The sequence below is a fragment of the Pleurodeles waltl genome, chromosome 9, assembly GCF_031143425.1.
Source record: "Pleurodeles waltl isolate 20211129_DDA chromosome 9, aPleWal1.hap1.20221129, whole genome shotgun sequence".
In the NCBI taxonomy this organism is placed as follows: domain Eukaryota; kingdom Metazoa; phylum Chordata; class Amphibia; order Caudata; family Salamandridae; genus Pleurodeles; species Pleurodeles waltl.
This window is the reverse complement of record NC_090448.1, coordinates 974,505,276-974,520,361: the sequence shown is the minus strand read 5'-3', so window position 1 is coordinate 974,520,361 and position 15,086 is coordinate 974,505,276. Positions and strand designations below refer to the sequence as shown.

Here is a 15,086-nt window from a genome sequence, read left to right as displayed (position 1 = left end):
TCATATGCTTGTACATAAATTCTATACACCACATCCGACACAGAAGAGAGCACACATAATATAGACTTATTATGTGGATGACCTACATTTACAAGAGACATAGTAATACAAACAAGTGTATATATAATAAAAGATATGTACAGCTTTTTTGTGATAAAGGACAATGATATCTATGTTTTTTAAAACAAATATCATTAATACACCTATCATTGGTAATACACTTAAGTCCCAATTCATAACTTTAAAAAAAAGCAAATACGGGTAGATTATTTGAAAGATTTGCACTTCTGTCCTGAATGATAAGGGATCAATCAGGTAAAATTGCCTGTGTGATTCAGGAGAACACAACCGTGTTCTAAAGGCTTTCTCAAAATCGATCAACCATGGGAGATGTGAATGAGACGCAACACCTACAAGAAGCTGTGAAGCCTTCAGTTATTAATCTGTATATCTATCTAAAGAACAACTGGCTCTGTTAGTAAAAGTCTTATATTTGTTCTATCATCTAAAACACATTTTGTGAGATTAAAAAGTGAGGCTCCTAAACTGTTAACTTTAAAATGGATTTTCTTGTTCTTTCATAACAAGGTATCTGTCGCTGATTTTGAAATATCTGGCCTCTGAAAAAATCTCTGTTTTCTACTCCTTTAACTGGCGAGTGAATTACTCACAATGAAAAAAAAAATAGTTCTATCTGTAGTAGGTCAATATCGTCTCTAGCTGGCTTATCACAAACTGAATGTTTCACCTCCTGAAAGAAAGGCTTACAATGAATTAAGAAAGCGTAGAAGGTGGAGCAGTTGTCGTTTGGGATAAAAACAAAGGTTTGGTAGACGGATACAGCAACGCTTATGATCAGGAATTTTACAAGAGGGAACCAGGTGATTCTGCACCATTGGGATTAAGATATACTATTTCAGATTCTTGAGGAGTCTCAAATGATGGCTTTATCGAACCTGAGGAATTCCAGTTTATCAAGAATACGCCACCTTGCATTCCAGTTTTGTATTTGCTCCCAAATGTTCATAAGGATCTCCATCATCCTCCAGGCCGAACAACTGTATACAGATAAGGCTCTTTGTTGGAAACAAATACCAAATTTGTGGATACCTTCCTATGTTTATTCATACCTAAAGTGAATTCATATATTCAAGACATCACTGGTTTTAATAATAAAGCGGAAGGCCTCCCTTTGGGCAATGAAACTCAATGGCTAGTGACACTTGAAGTTGTATCACTTTATACAAATATACATCAGGATTAAGCTCTGGCAGTAATGGAATTTTATTTAGACCAAAAAACAGCCACACCATGTTTTGCTGGTATTAGGACTCTAATTATTAAAGAAACAATGGTCCCTAATGTAAAGATTAAAATAAAATATATATACATGTAGTGATATTTGCATTTTGACCAGTGACTTCGTGTCACACCACTTTGCACTTGGCTTAGCTGCCCACCGTCACATTAGTGGTTACCAGTTACAGACTCCATTTTGTATTCAGCTTAGCCTTAGCTTCACTGCTTCACTGCCACATTAGAGGTGCAAGTAGTTTTCCGTACAAACATGTTAGGCAACAAGTTTTCTATGTGTTCTCTTTCTCACCGAAGAGCTAGGACATAATATGGAGGAGTTAGTCAGTCAGCACGATAAGGATGTACTAGACTGATGTTTATGGTATAGCAGGGTACGGTTTGACTTTGGGAGGGACACCTTGGGATTTTGGCCAATTCCCAACATGTTTCTTTCAAAGCTTACCTAAACTAGCCACCATTTTTTAATACTTCTCAATGGGAGTGGTTTTTCAGAAAGCTCCTTCTCGGGGGGTTTTAAGATATAAAAAGATGACCCTGATCGACAGTAGCGGATTCAGAGACCCCAATCAGGATTCAGACGTTGGATGCCCAATATAGATTGCCCGTGAGGGCGGAGATCTCTCTTTCTCGGAGTCGAACGGGGTCATCAGCTTGCTGGCGTGAGAAAGATGAAGCACCTGATAGGCCCTACGGTGATGCATTTTTATTTGCTTTGCATTGTGTATGAATATATATACACACATACACATATATCAAAATCAGTGATTGTATTCTTGCATGTATAAATTTATAGATTGAAGATTCTTTATATATGGTCTTACTTCACTGTTGCACATTTTAAAAGTACACTTTTTGCTATTCAAGCCTTCCTTCATAAAGCTTGCGAAAAGCTATAATAAATGTCTTCTTAAGATTAAGGAGTGGATTCCAGAGGATCTTTTCGACTCCTTTCAGTGTGCATCTTTTGGCTCAGTCAAAAGAAAAGCAAAACACTTCACGGGTGAACAATCATAACCATATGCATAGTTCCATCAACACAAGAAAGACATACTTTTTTTAGCAATTAAATTACACAGAGAAACGCAAGTGTGAAAACATGTCCAATAAGAACAGACTCGGGCAAATTTGTGACAAAAATAAATACATCTGATAAGCCACAATTCAACAAAGACACAACATAGCCCTTATACATGTAATGAGCAATTCACATGGGGTCAAAGTATCATGTGAGACTTTTAGCAATACTAGGATCATCATCAGGACTAAAAAATAAAATAAGCCTGAGGACACTGAACAAAGAAGGGAAGCCACATTAATCTGGACTAACAAATGTGCAGTAAAAAGTTCAAAAAGCACTGCTGCCATAATAGTAGGACACGACCAATAAACTTAATAGAAGGACATCGGTGAAAATAACACTGTCATGCCAATCCACAAGGATAATCTGGTCAGGCAATGCCAATGTTAATAGAACAAGCGTTCAGAGAAAAAAAAAAAAAAAAAACATTTTATAGTTTAAGGATCGAATTTTTTTTTGCCAATAATATGTTTGTGCGCAACAACGTCTTGTGTACATCTTTATGCAGAAAACCTACAAAGATAATGCTCTGAGTGACAAGAGGTTTCACCCAAGAAGTCTATGAGAGAGTGTTCAACAAACAGTGCCATCAAAGATGATTATTTCTATCATGCAAATTATTTGGTCTAACAAATAATTGTAGAAAGGCTATAAAAAAAAAAAAGCTAATTAAAAATGCTTTAAAAAGACCTTGGTACACTCCATTAGAATTCCTCCTTGAAAGAAGAGAGTAGAACGGCTCCAACAAAATAATATGCAATTGTACTTTTTGCCCAAGTACGGAACATTTTTAAAGAAGAATCATTCAAAACTGGTGTATTTTACCTAACTTGGCATGCAAGCTGCAGAGCCCTCTTTTTGCACTCAAAAATAATTGAAGTATCAAAATTTACGTTGTTAGAGCTAATGTTGACTCAGAGTCATCTAAGAAACAGACGTTGAGAGAATTACGGAATATGGTACTAATACAGTGACACCTTACAAGCATCATGTGAACACATTCCAAATGTTTGAACTGTAAGTCCAAGAGTGAGGTCAATGGCATTTAATGTCCCTATGTTAATTTATATATAGGAAAAGCAAACCAGTAAGTCCTCCAACAGACCATAAAAAATACAGATCTCGTATCAGGTGTAACATCCAAACTGCCACTCTAGTCAATCATTTCAGATCATACTCCCATGGTGCAGATCACATCTGATGGACTGTACTGGACATTCACTCCAAATCCCACAGGGGGGGTGATTTGGAAGCTGTGTCACATAAAGAGGGGAGTATAATTTTGCAATTTAACACTGTTTTAACAGGACAAAATTAACTATATGAAATGCCGAACATCTGATTTTCAGGGCACTGCTTGCCCTGGTTGGTCTGTAATTCTCCCAGATTTTTTTTTACCTGTGAAGTATTGGTCTCCAAAACCTGGCATTTTCTGCTTTACTTCTTACACCTCTATCTCCACTGCACATAGTGATTAGAAGCCCCTGATTCAAGTATATGCAACTTGGCTATCTACACTGCTCATATCAACCCCCTAGCCTGACTAGCTAGGATCAACCCACATCTCCCATCGAAACTTCCAAGAAGTGTGCTAACACAGGCATACTCCTTCCATATGTTATGGGTCTGTACACCTATATAAACATATTGGAGGTCACTACTGGGCATCTTAACTGACCTCACAGTTAGACATCTGCACATGACGGTAGTATGATGTTTATTGGGGAGATTTACAAGACTGGCAAAGACCAAATATATGATTAAATTCCATGGCATGTCAATACTTCTGGGAAAACGGAGCATAGTGATGGACTGAAGGCCATTATGGTCCCTCCATACTCAAGGTGGGTCCAGGAGCTGATAAAATGGTGTACTGCAGAAATTATCATTATGACTCGCATACGTAAACAAACAGGGAAGGGGGACTCCCACCACTGACTGGGACACACCACTACTGGCACTACAGACTAAGACGGACGAGATGCCACCATGAAAACATAGGGGGGGCTGCAACATGTTTCTACAACTGAGCACAATCTGGCCAATGATGGCAATATCTGTCACACATTATGGGGGACCTGGAACATCATTGGACTATACCAGGGCTCAAAAAATCATTAAAAAATGTACTAGACCTGCAGGTCAAGTAACTTAAATAATCTTCTCGACCTAACTATAATATACTTGACATGTAAAGGGGTCTCAAATTGTGTGATCCTAGGAAAATAGTTTACAGAGTTGCCTTTTTATTAATTCTCACATATGATTGCACCATCAAATATGTGAGCTCAGCATTTCTGCAGTACAAACCAAATCTCTTGTTTGATTAAGCAGACTAAAGTTTGCTGCATGCCTCACAAGAATCTAGGCCACATACCCATGAGGTCTAGCCCACATAACCTAGGACTTCTTTTAGTTTACTAACAACACTGCCGTCAGGGCAGGAGTGTTTCTCAGTTTGTTTAAACACTCAATTTTAATAAATATATAACTAAACCATGATGTGGTAACATATTGTCATTTACACACAGTAACTTTCCAAGAAATGTCCAAAAACCTCTCCACTAACTTGCAGCTTTACTCATAAAACTGTATAGTGCATTAACAATTTGTGAAAATTAGGTTTCAGAAAACATATCCATTGCACATCAACATGTAAAGTAGTCTGATCTGTCTTCATCCTATTAAAAAAAAAATTCATCCCACAAATATAAAAAGGGCTTTCACAACTACTGACATATTTTGAAATGTTTGCAAAGTTGACTTAGTAATTTATTGCCCCTCCACTTTTCAACTGAACATAACACCTGTTCAGTGTCAACTCACCAGATGAGTAAGTATTAAAAATAGCTCGACCTGATCAAATAAGCCAGTGCGAGTGGTCGAGTGGAATGGGAGCTGCTATTGGAGTGCATTAGACTGTACAGTATGATGATGTGAGCTTCACGAGTCTGTTATTGTTTTGTCTCATCTATTTTAGCTCAGAACTCTAATCAGACGTGAATGTGTTATGTGGAGTAGCCTTTGCATAGATGTAGATGTAATTATTTACCAAGATATATGCACGTAAATTTCTACTTATACCTTCAAAGAAATACTAATTCCTTACGCCTCAATGTAAAAGCCACTAACTTTAGTGTAGACCAGTTGTTTCCAGTTACCACACTGTACCAAGGTTTTTAACATACCACATTTTCCATCCTCCTTTGGAATTGATTACTGTTAAATTGACCATTTCTCACCTCCTGACCGGTCCTGGGACCCCACTTCCCAGCATTCCCTTGTTACTTGCTAAGTTAAACAAATACACCTGATCTGTTCTGCGCTGGTCCCAACCACTGTTGAGCAACCTAATGCGCAACTTGCCCTGCTAAAAACGTACAGATCTCAAATCACTGAACAGCTTCAAGTCATTTGGATCCTGGAGGTAATTCAGAACAATTTTTCTTCACACTGACTTCAGCCCCCAAATATTTGTTACGGCATACCTCTTACACATCATTCCTCTTCCAGAGGATGCAATTCCTCTGACATTCAACACCACAGGGCTCCTTTAACATACATACCCACTCACTGAGATAGTCTGTCAAGCAAATCCAAAGTCCTTTTTTTCTGCACACAACATTGTGATAACTGTGTTGTGATCAATTTCGGACCAACAATTTTTTCTATTCTAAGGATCTTTCTGTCTCGGTATAATTTAATTCATTAAAGTACGATTTTACACGTTCAGATTTTTCTGTATAAAACATCCTGATTATCACATTATGATTAATTCACGACAAATAATCTGTCATTAATCTATAAATGTTGATGCTTTTGTCCAAGTGGTCGAAATGAGAGAAAAAGAAAGAAAAAAAAACTTTCACAGCACATTGGGTTGGAGCACTCTTCTCTCCTTTTTAGAATATCAGATATTGTCTATTGTTCCCTTTCTTTTGCAAGAGGCCAGTCTAGTTTATTGTCCCGAGGAGACCCTCTAATCACTCCCAGTCGAAATGTACTGCACTCTTCCAGGGGCAATATATGGCAATAAGGAATAACGGGGAGCCATTATGATAAAGCCTTTGGAGCACTGATGTGTTCTCCTGAATCACACAGCCAATTATCCCAGATTCAACCCTCATCCTGAAAGGCGGATACACACACACACACACACACACACACACACACACACACACACACACACACACACACACACACGCGCTTATTTGTATTAACATAAAAAAAATATATATACACATCACTGTCCATTCGCACAAAAAGGTTTTACCACATATAATAATATACATATATACTGAATTATATGTCCATCTGTATAGTAAAAAAAATTGGAGGACAAGGGAGACCTGCCAGAAACATGTACATCCTTTTCAATTAAAGACTAGATAAGTTGGGTAATTCAAAGGGTTGACACCTACACTTACATCTTTAGGATAATTAAGGACGAGATGCTGAGAGTAGGAACTAGAATTGCTGAAACTTGTTATGAGGGTTTTTAACAATATTGTTTTACTTCGATTCATTTCTATTCATTTCAGGCACTTTAGCGGGTGTGGTTAAGTGTTTTAGATATAGATAGTATTTCACATTAGGTTATGGCATAATTCATTGTTACAGATTATTGAAATTATGGGGGAAATTACATAAAGCCATCTTATTATTTTATGAGTCAACAGGGACCATGTTAATCGAAAATCTTTGCACAAGGTCGCCTAGTATATGGGAAAGTAAACTGAGAAACTATAGTTGTAAAGTTTGGGCCATATGGAAATTTGGACTTAAGTACTTGTGAAGACATTGAAGTAGAGTATTATATATGTTATTACTAGTAGGAGGCTAGCTTTATGCTATGACAGGTATGATGTTACCTTAAAATTGGATGGCATATACCGAGAGATGAGGTTATCGTCAAATTATTTTATACATATTGAAATATTGAAATAGATACTTCACATGAGTACGATATGTCATAGGTTGCGTAACTGACTAGTGAATAGTCATTGAACTCATAAAATACATTATGCACTTGTCAATTTACTATCCTGACCAATATGGTATTTCACCTACAAAATGAGCATTTGTTCAGTATAAATGTATCTATGTTAATAGATTGCAAATTGAAGTGATCGCGAACACCATTTAGCAACTGTATAGTATAAATCTATGGACATATGCAGGAGTTCAAGTATTTTACAACTTTGTATTACTTCAAAACATTTATTGAAATAGATATTGCATATGATTATGGTATGTTATTAGTTGTGTAACTGATAAGTGAATAGTTATTGGACTTCCAAAAAAACATATTATGCACTTGTCACTTTATTACTTTGACTAATATGGTATTTTATATATAAAATGAACATGCGCCTAGTTAATCTATGCCTACGTTAAACAGGTCGCAGATTGAAGTGATCACGAACACAATTTAGCAATTGCATAGTACCAGTTTATTTATATATGCAGGTGCTCATATATTTTAGAATTTTGTACTATTTGAACAACAATAATGATAAGATTGATGATTTTATCATATGTATCATTATGTGTTTATCAGTAATGCTGGTATATAGGCCCAGATTTATGTTATAAGATGGCCGCCCATTGTTCTGCACCTTTAGGGGAGTGAAAATAGATGAGGGATTAAGAAGATATTTGAGGAAGTTAAAACGCTGATTGGAATGTCCGGTAGAAGGCGTTAGCCAAAACGCGTTGACATTTCATTTGTATTTGGCGGTAGCACATTTTCTGCACTTTACTTTAAATAAATAAACAAGCATCAACGTATGGAAGATTGTTCCGTTTATGTGGTGGCAGCAGTAAAATGTGTTAATGGTGCGGCCGTATAATGAGTGAAAACTCATCTGTTTGGATGGTATATATATATGTCCAGTTGAAGGCTTTTGCCGAAACGCGTCGACATTTGGCCGGGACAGCGTGTGTTCTTTTTGGGCACTTCATTGTTTATTTTGATATGGTTTTTCTTTAAGTGCTGTTCATTTATGAATTTTCTCAAAATAAATGGAGCCAACGATTTTCTACCTCATTGACGTTTTGACATTGTGCTTATTTTCCATCTGGCACGAGCGTTTGGATATTGTGCAGCCTGTTGGTGCCTAATTAGGTTGCACCGTTTTTTTGAATAACACATATATATATATATATATATATATATATATATATATATACACACATATATGTACACATACATACACACACATTTTGTATCACTATGTCTTTTGTAAATGTATGTCCTGTACAAAAGCATTCTGTATTATGAGTACTCTCATTCTGTGTATGTTTTGATGTACTGAATCTATACCCAACCATATGAACTATTTCTATAAGTTGACTTTAAATGAAATAATTCAAGGATGAATTAATTGATTGCATTTGTTCCTTTCTAGAAATATTCCTCCAAAATGTTCACACAAGATGTTTTTATAAATACAGCAGATGATTCCAGAAAGAATGCCTACACTAATGCTTGCTGCAGTCAGAAATTTAGGCATCAGGCATGTGAGGTCTGGTGAACCTCAGTTCTTGAACATTAAGAGTCATGACATAAAGAACAACATTAAAATGTCACAAGGACTTTAAGCCACACCCTAAATACTTAGCCTGTGCAGTTGTCCACACGTTACACTTTACCAAGAGTGTACTACTTTACAAGCCAACGCATCCATGGCAGTAATACCCAGGTCCTGAACTCACCTCGGTGAGGCTAAAACATTATCTGCAATGGCCATGAGTAGATCATCCACATATTATCCAAGTTTTAAAATTCACTCTTCTTTGGATTACCAACGCCTTCCACTTCTATAGAATATTATAAAATCTGTATCCCAGCACCAGAGGGTCATTTTCAGCACCACCATCAATAAAATGATCCAGACTCCATGTCATGCTCTTTAAATGGCCAATGCTCATTATTAACAACATTAGCAGGATAACCTCAATTCGTTCTAAAACCTGCTCAGAAGATGACTCGTTGCCAGTTTGAGTGGAAAACCCATGACTAAATTAAGTCCCTTTGATGTCAAACTATCTTACCAGTGTAATATCAAAGCTTTAAATCTCATCCTTGGATGGTCCTAAAACCCAAACTCAGTATCATTAACAACCTTAAGCTCCATCATCTCCCAGAATCGCCAGTAACTATTCTAACCCATGGCTCACTCATTATAGAAGCACCTGGCTCTTACCAGCGAGGTGAAGGCTGTCCAGAACCTGGCGGCATACGTACAGATGTGTATTCCATGAAACCTAAGAGAACGAAAGAAGGAATTCAGCTACCAGAAGGGAGGGTTACTGGGTTTCTTTATTTAGCAATATGTATTTTGCAGATCTATTCCTGAAATTGACATTACCATAAGAATTTTTCCTGAAGGTTTGAAATACTGAGACCCGACCACAGCAAATATACTCCTGACCACAACACATAAGGAATGTCAAAACAAAAGATGAAGAATTACAATAGAGTTAAGATTTGCGCCTTGGAATGACTGGAAGAAGAACAGATAATAAATTACTCTGGAATATTGTGTGCTCATGTAATTATTTTGTCTCATCGGGTCAGAGTAAAATTTAACAGTGGTGTGCAAGCCTGAAATAAATAAATGTTCTATGTTTTAAGTGGAAATGCAAGTCCCAGTTAATCATATGGGAAAGCTTCCCCTGCTTCAGACACTACATTAATACTCTGGCATTTGAATACCGTTTCACAAGTTTCAGCGAAATGATTGAGGTAGCAAAATAATTGACAAACTTCTAGAGTACTTTTTGGCATGGTATATTTATCAGGTGGTGTCCTCGTCAATATAAAAGATCAACGCAATATCGTTCAGGTTACCTTTTTCACCAGGTAAGTGAATATGCCAGATCCACACTTCTTCTTGAGAGGGGACAACATGGCTGATAGAAACATTTGCTGTTACTGCAGTATTAGTGGTACTAACGCCACAAGCAGAACTGTCACTTGGCAATAAATTGGTAAGTTATCCAACATAAAGGTTCTCAAATTATGAAAGCCGGACCATCCCCTGCTAGGGTTTGAATCTATGTCCTGCAAGTTACACTCTGATCTCTGCAGCAGGCACCAATGCCACCCACTGGTTTTAAAATCTTAAATTAGCCTGTGCCCCTGCATCACCGCCCTAGTACCTGCACCCACCAGCACTGTGCGTGTGTCTTCAAGCGCCCCCCGCCAACTAACTTATAACAAGTACCACACCGCTGTCAGTGTTGGTGCTATAGTAAGAACCTAAACCAGATTCCCTCTGCTTGATTTGGATGCATTAGACACAATATACTTACAAACAGTACGGTTGGCAACGAGAAAGACGTCCCCCTCCCCAAAAGCCTTGTACTCCATCTTGAGTTGGCCCCGACTCCCTTTAGTACATATGGCTCAGTGGCTATCAAGCTAGAATTGGGGCTATTTAAAGGTCTGAAACATACATGCTAACTAGGTTTCCCGGGGAAGATGTGTGCAATTTTGGTGAACAAAGAACTTGCCAGGAAGGGTACCACGGTCTTGTTTTTCCTGCCCACTTGCCCAGCGCTCATACTATACTCTCTAACGTAGTGGTAACCTTTCCTTCCGCCTCCGTTGACTGACTGCAGCTGATTTTTACCCAGTCTTTGATACAAATTGTTTATTAGTGTAGATTACCTAACTTTCCTCATTTCGAAACACCCCAATGCCCTTGGGCCACGTGTGCACTATATAGATCATGATAAATACTTGGTAAAAGCCCATGGCTTACCTAAATCGAGGATGTGTACATCGTTCAGGTACACCGGCGGCCTCCGCCCTCCAAATATCAGGAGTTGGTTGCGGAGCAGGGTTGCGGTGTGTCTGTGAGGAGAGAAGGATATTAAGAGAGAACCTACTACAATGAGAGGGTGGGCTGGGAATACAAAACCAACCTGGAAATATGTTAGAACCAGCACCAAATAGCAGCAAACAGCACAGCAAAGAACCTGGCAGCCCCCAGGGCAATCCTTGGGGATGATTACATCAGTCAAGAAAATGTTGGAAAAAAAGAGCCGAACCAATATATTATGGAGCACAACACATCATGATATATTGGCCAAAAATCAAAATACGTTAGAAGGAGTCCTGAAGGAAAGAAACATTTGTTTGCATCTTAGGGCATGAACAGCAGGTCATGTTTGTGAAAGCACTGTATAGAAAGCGGCAGGATTTCACAGGTCTACATGAGACTGTGCTGCGTCCTGAGCAATGGAGGATTTAAGGCAAAAGACAATATATGCATGGCGAACAGAGTTCAGGTAGGTAGGAAGCAAAGTAGAGGGCTCGGGAAATTCTTTGACAGAAGCTTACAGAATTTCAGGAGCAAATATTAACATATTTTTCTCTCTTTTTTTTTTTTGGAACTATAAGACCCTCCGGATACATCGATCTGTGCCACTATGCCTCTGGGAGGGAGCGGTCTCACTGGGTTTGCAACTTGTGACCCACGGGTTACACAGATGCCTGATGCATGGCAGGAAGCGGTGACCTATGTTACTCACAAATCGCTGTAGTAGGTGCGGCAATGGACTGTTCTTGCTCACTGCGGTCTTCAGGATATACAGTGTTATAAGTACAAGAACTTGTACGCACATCCTTGCCTCTGGGATTGAAAACCATGATCGGTAGGCTACACAGATAATTCTGTTGATATATTAACTCCGCGAACTGGCGGACATGGATTAAAACCATGCAAATTCTTCAATCGGAATAATCATCTAATGTGGCACCACTCACATTTGAACTTGCAGCATGCACTGGTTGGCTATTTTTTTTTCCAATGCTCTTTATAGTTTTCTTTGCTTTCCTTCTGATAACTCGTTAATTTTTGTTAATTTCTCTTTTGAGCAATTTTTGCCCCATTCTTTATTTTCTGTTTTATCTCGATTCTTATTTTTTTTTTCCTCCAAGATTTTCTTCTCACTTGTTTATGTCAAGCCACTTTGTTCTGTATTCTCTATTAACTTTCATCGCTCACCATTGTTTCCGACAGTTTTCCTTCTCTTCTGTCCTTTTGTTCTCGTTTTCTACTCTCTTTTCTACCTCATGTTTTCATGAAGCTTCTTTAACATTATTTTGTTATCTATTTCCATCTTTGTGCATTGGTTCTTTCCCGTCTCCATTTTGCGGTCTATTACTGTTCTGCTCTTTTTGGACGTTATTTTTTTTCCTCCGTCCCTCTGCTTTCTCCCTTTATGTGTTCACGGGTACAGTTGAAGTGGCTAGTTAAGGCGAACGATCTTCACATAGCGCAAATGTTGAGATTTTAAAGGTTTCTAGACAAGGGACCCGGAATACAGAAGCTTAAGAGTGCTAGTGGGTGGCTGGGGAGGGTATAGGGCGGACTTATGGGGTGTGGTTTCATAAAAAGACCAATTTGCCCAAACATAAATCAATCTCTCTTTTTTGTCTGCTCCACTCAGAATCATCTGTAGGACTTGCCCTCTTTCTTGACGCTGACGCTCACTAGGTGAGTGTGCTTTACAGGCAGGCGAGGAGCAGGCTGATGGCCTGTATGACAGAACAATGCAGGAAAATCCATCGCATGCCTTTACAATGCATTTTTTTACCCCACTTTTTTTTTTATATATTTTTTTACCACGTATATGTTTTTAGCTCTCGTGCCATTACCACGCACTGTCAGTCTATCTTAGGTGAGTATTAGTAAGATATATATATATATATATACACACATATATATAGATATTTTGGGGGAGACCTACCAAACCCCCCTTTTTAATTACCTTTACAGCCTAATATCCCTAAACCTTAAAAATACCATTTCCACCCAATACACTCACCCACCTCTAAACCCAAATACATCCCTTTCCACCCAATACTTCCACCCACCCTAAAACACAGAGAAAGAGAAAAGGAGAGCGAGAGAGAGAGAAAGAGAAAAAGGGAGAGAGAAAAAGAAAGAAAGAGGAAAAAGAAAAGAGAAAAAAGAAAAGAGAAAAAAGAAGAAAAAGAGGAAAAAGGAGAAAAAGAGAGAAAAGAGAAAAAAGAGAGAACGAAAAAACAAAAAGAGAGAGAACAAAAAGTGTGTGTGTGTGTGTTTTTTTTTTTTTTTTCTCCTCGCAATTGTAGTCCAGTGTAGAAACTTTGTGGTAAAGACTGCTGGAGTGTCGATCCCTGCAGGGTTGCTTCCATGGCCAGGAAGCCAGACCCTCCAGCCTTTAAAACATCCTCTAAAGTCTGGTCTTCAGGCTAGCAGGAAATCCCCTGCCATCCCAGTGACTGTTCATCTTTGTTAATTATAGGCCTAACATGAGTATGGCACATGCTGAAATTAATAGCGTGAAAGTCTGTGGCAGCTAATAACGTCTGGGGCTGGAATATGATAGGTTAACAGAAGGCAAGGAGGCAGCAAAGGGTGTGGGGGACAAATCGAGAATGCCTCATGCTGTGCTGGAACAACTGGATAGGAGGGATGGTAAAAGGATAAAGGAAAGGGTGTGCATGAGAATTGAGGTGGTGCCTTGGTCATGCAAAGCAATGTTAACTTGTGCAAGCCAAAGGAACACAACACTGGGGTAGTTTGGGATTGCACTTAACCGTGCTAAAATAGGCAGAGGCTACCTTAGATGAGGTTAGTGTCTAGTATCACTAACTCTACAATGTACATATATAAAGTATTGCAAGATCCTGTGCTATGCGAGGAAAGCTTCTCTTGCTTGAGATGCTCTCATGTGAGGGGCATGGGAAGAGTCATTCTGAGATAAGAGAAGTCAGATTAGATTTAGAGAAGAAATTTAGGAGCAGTTACACATCCAGCATGACTGAAAACTGGCACAAAGGCTTTGGGGTCATGGCTACCAGTTTGATAGTGAAGGTACTATTGGACCTGGCCCTTTTTACAGGGTCATTCCCAAACAATTTGCCTTCCTCCTCCTATTTTTTTCTGATCCTTTTTGTTGACGTTAGGACTCTAGCTCTGATCAGCAGTGGTAAAGTGCCCAAGGTGCATGTGCTCTCCCTTCTAAACTTGGTATGATTGGCACATTTAATTTATCTAAAAGTCCCTTGTACAGTGGTATCCCTATAAACAGGGCCTGTAATTAAATATACTAGTGGGCCTGCAACGCAGCTTGTGCCAAACACAAAAGTAGCCTTTCAAACCCATCTCAGGCCTGCTACCGCACAGCCTCAGTGCGCAGTTTACTCCCACAGCAACCTGGCATCTAAATTTACTTGCCAGGCCTGGAACTCCCCTTTTTCTACATATAAGTGACCTCCTAAGGTAGGCCCCTAGATAGCCCTATGGGCAGGGTGCTGTGTATGTAAACGGTAGGACATTTGTCTTTATGTACCACATGTCCTAGTAGTGACAAACATCCTATTTGGTTTATTACTGTGGGTGCTGTCTTCCTCATAGGACTGCACTGGAAATGACCTAACATATGTCAAAGTGGTATTGTCTAATGTATGAGGAGTGGCGCAGGCTTGTTAGGTATGGTTGTAATGGTAGTGAGAAATGCTGCTTACTGGTGTAGGTGGATTTTATTATTACCATTATAGAAATGCCACTTTTAGAAATTGAGCATTTCTCTGTGCTTATGACTTGTGTTTTGCAGCTTACCTCCATGCCACGTCTGGGCCAGAGTGATAGCTGGGCTTTTTGCATACTTTTCAGATAGCCTGTACACA

The 15,086-nt window shown here is 38.8% G+C and overlaps 1 protein-coding gene across 2 annotated transcripts in view; it reads right to left on the bottom strand.

The window, feature by feature from the left end:
• LOC138260173 (rab9 effector protein with kelch motifs-like) overlaps nt 1-15,086 on the bottom strand; it is a 145,461-nt gene that overhangs the window by 16,608 nt on the left and 113,767 nt on the right. For both annotated transcript variants that reach the window (XM_069208413.1, XM_069208414.1), the window contains exons 10-11: nt 11,167-11,258; nt 9,604-9,664 (exon numbers count right to left, since the gene is read on the bottom strand). In XM_069208413.1, the coding sequence (XP_069064514.1) occupies nt 9,604-9,664; nt 11,167-11,258 (153 nt within the window). The remainder of the gene's footprint in view (nt 1-9,603; nt 9,665-11,166; nt 11,259-15,086) is intronic.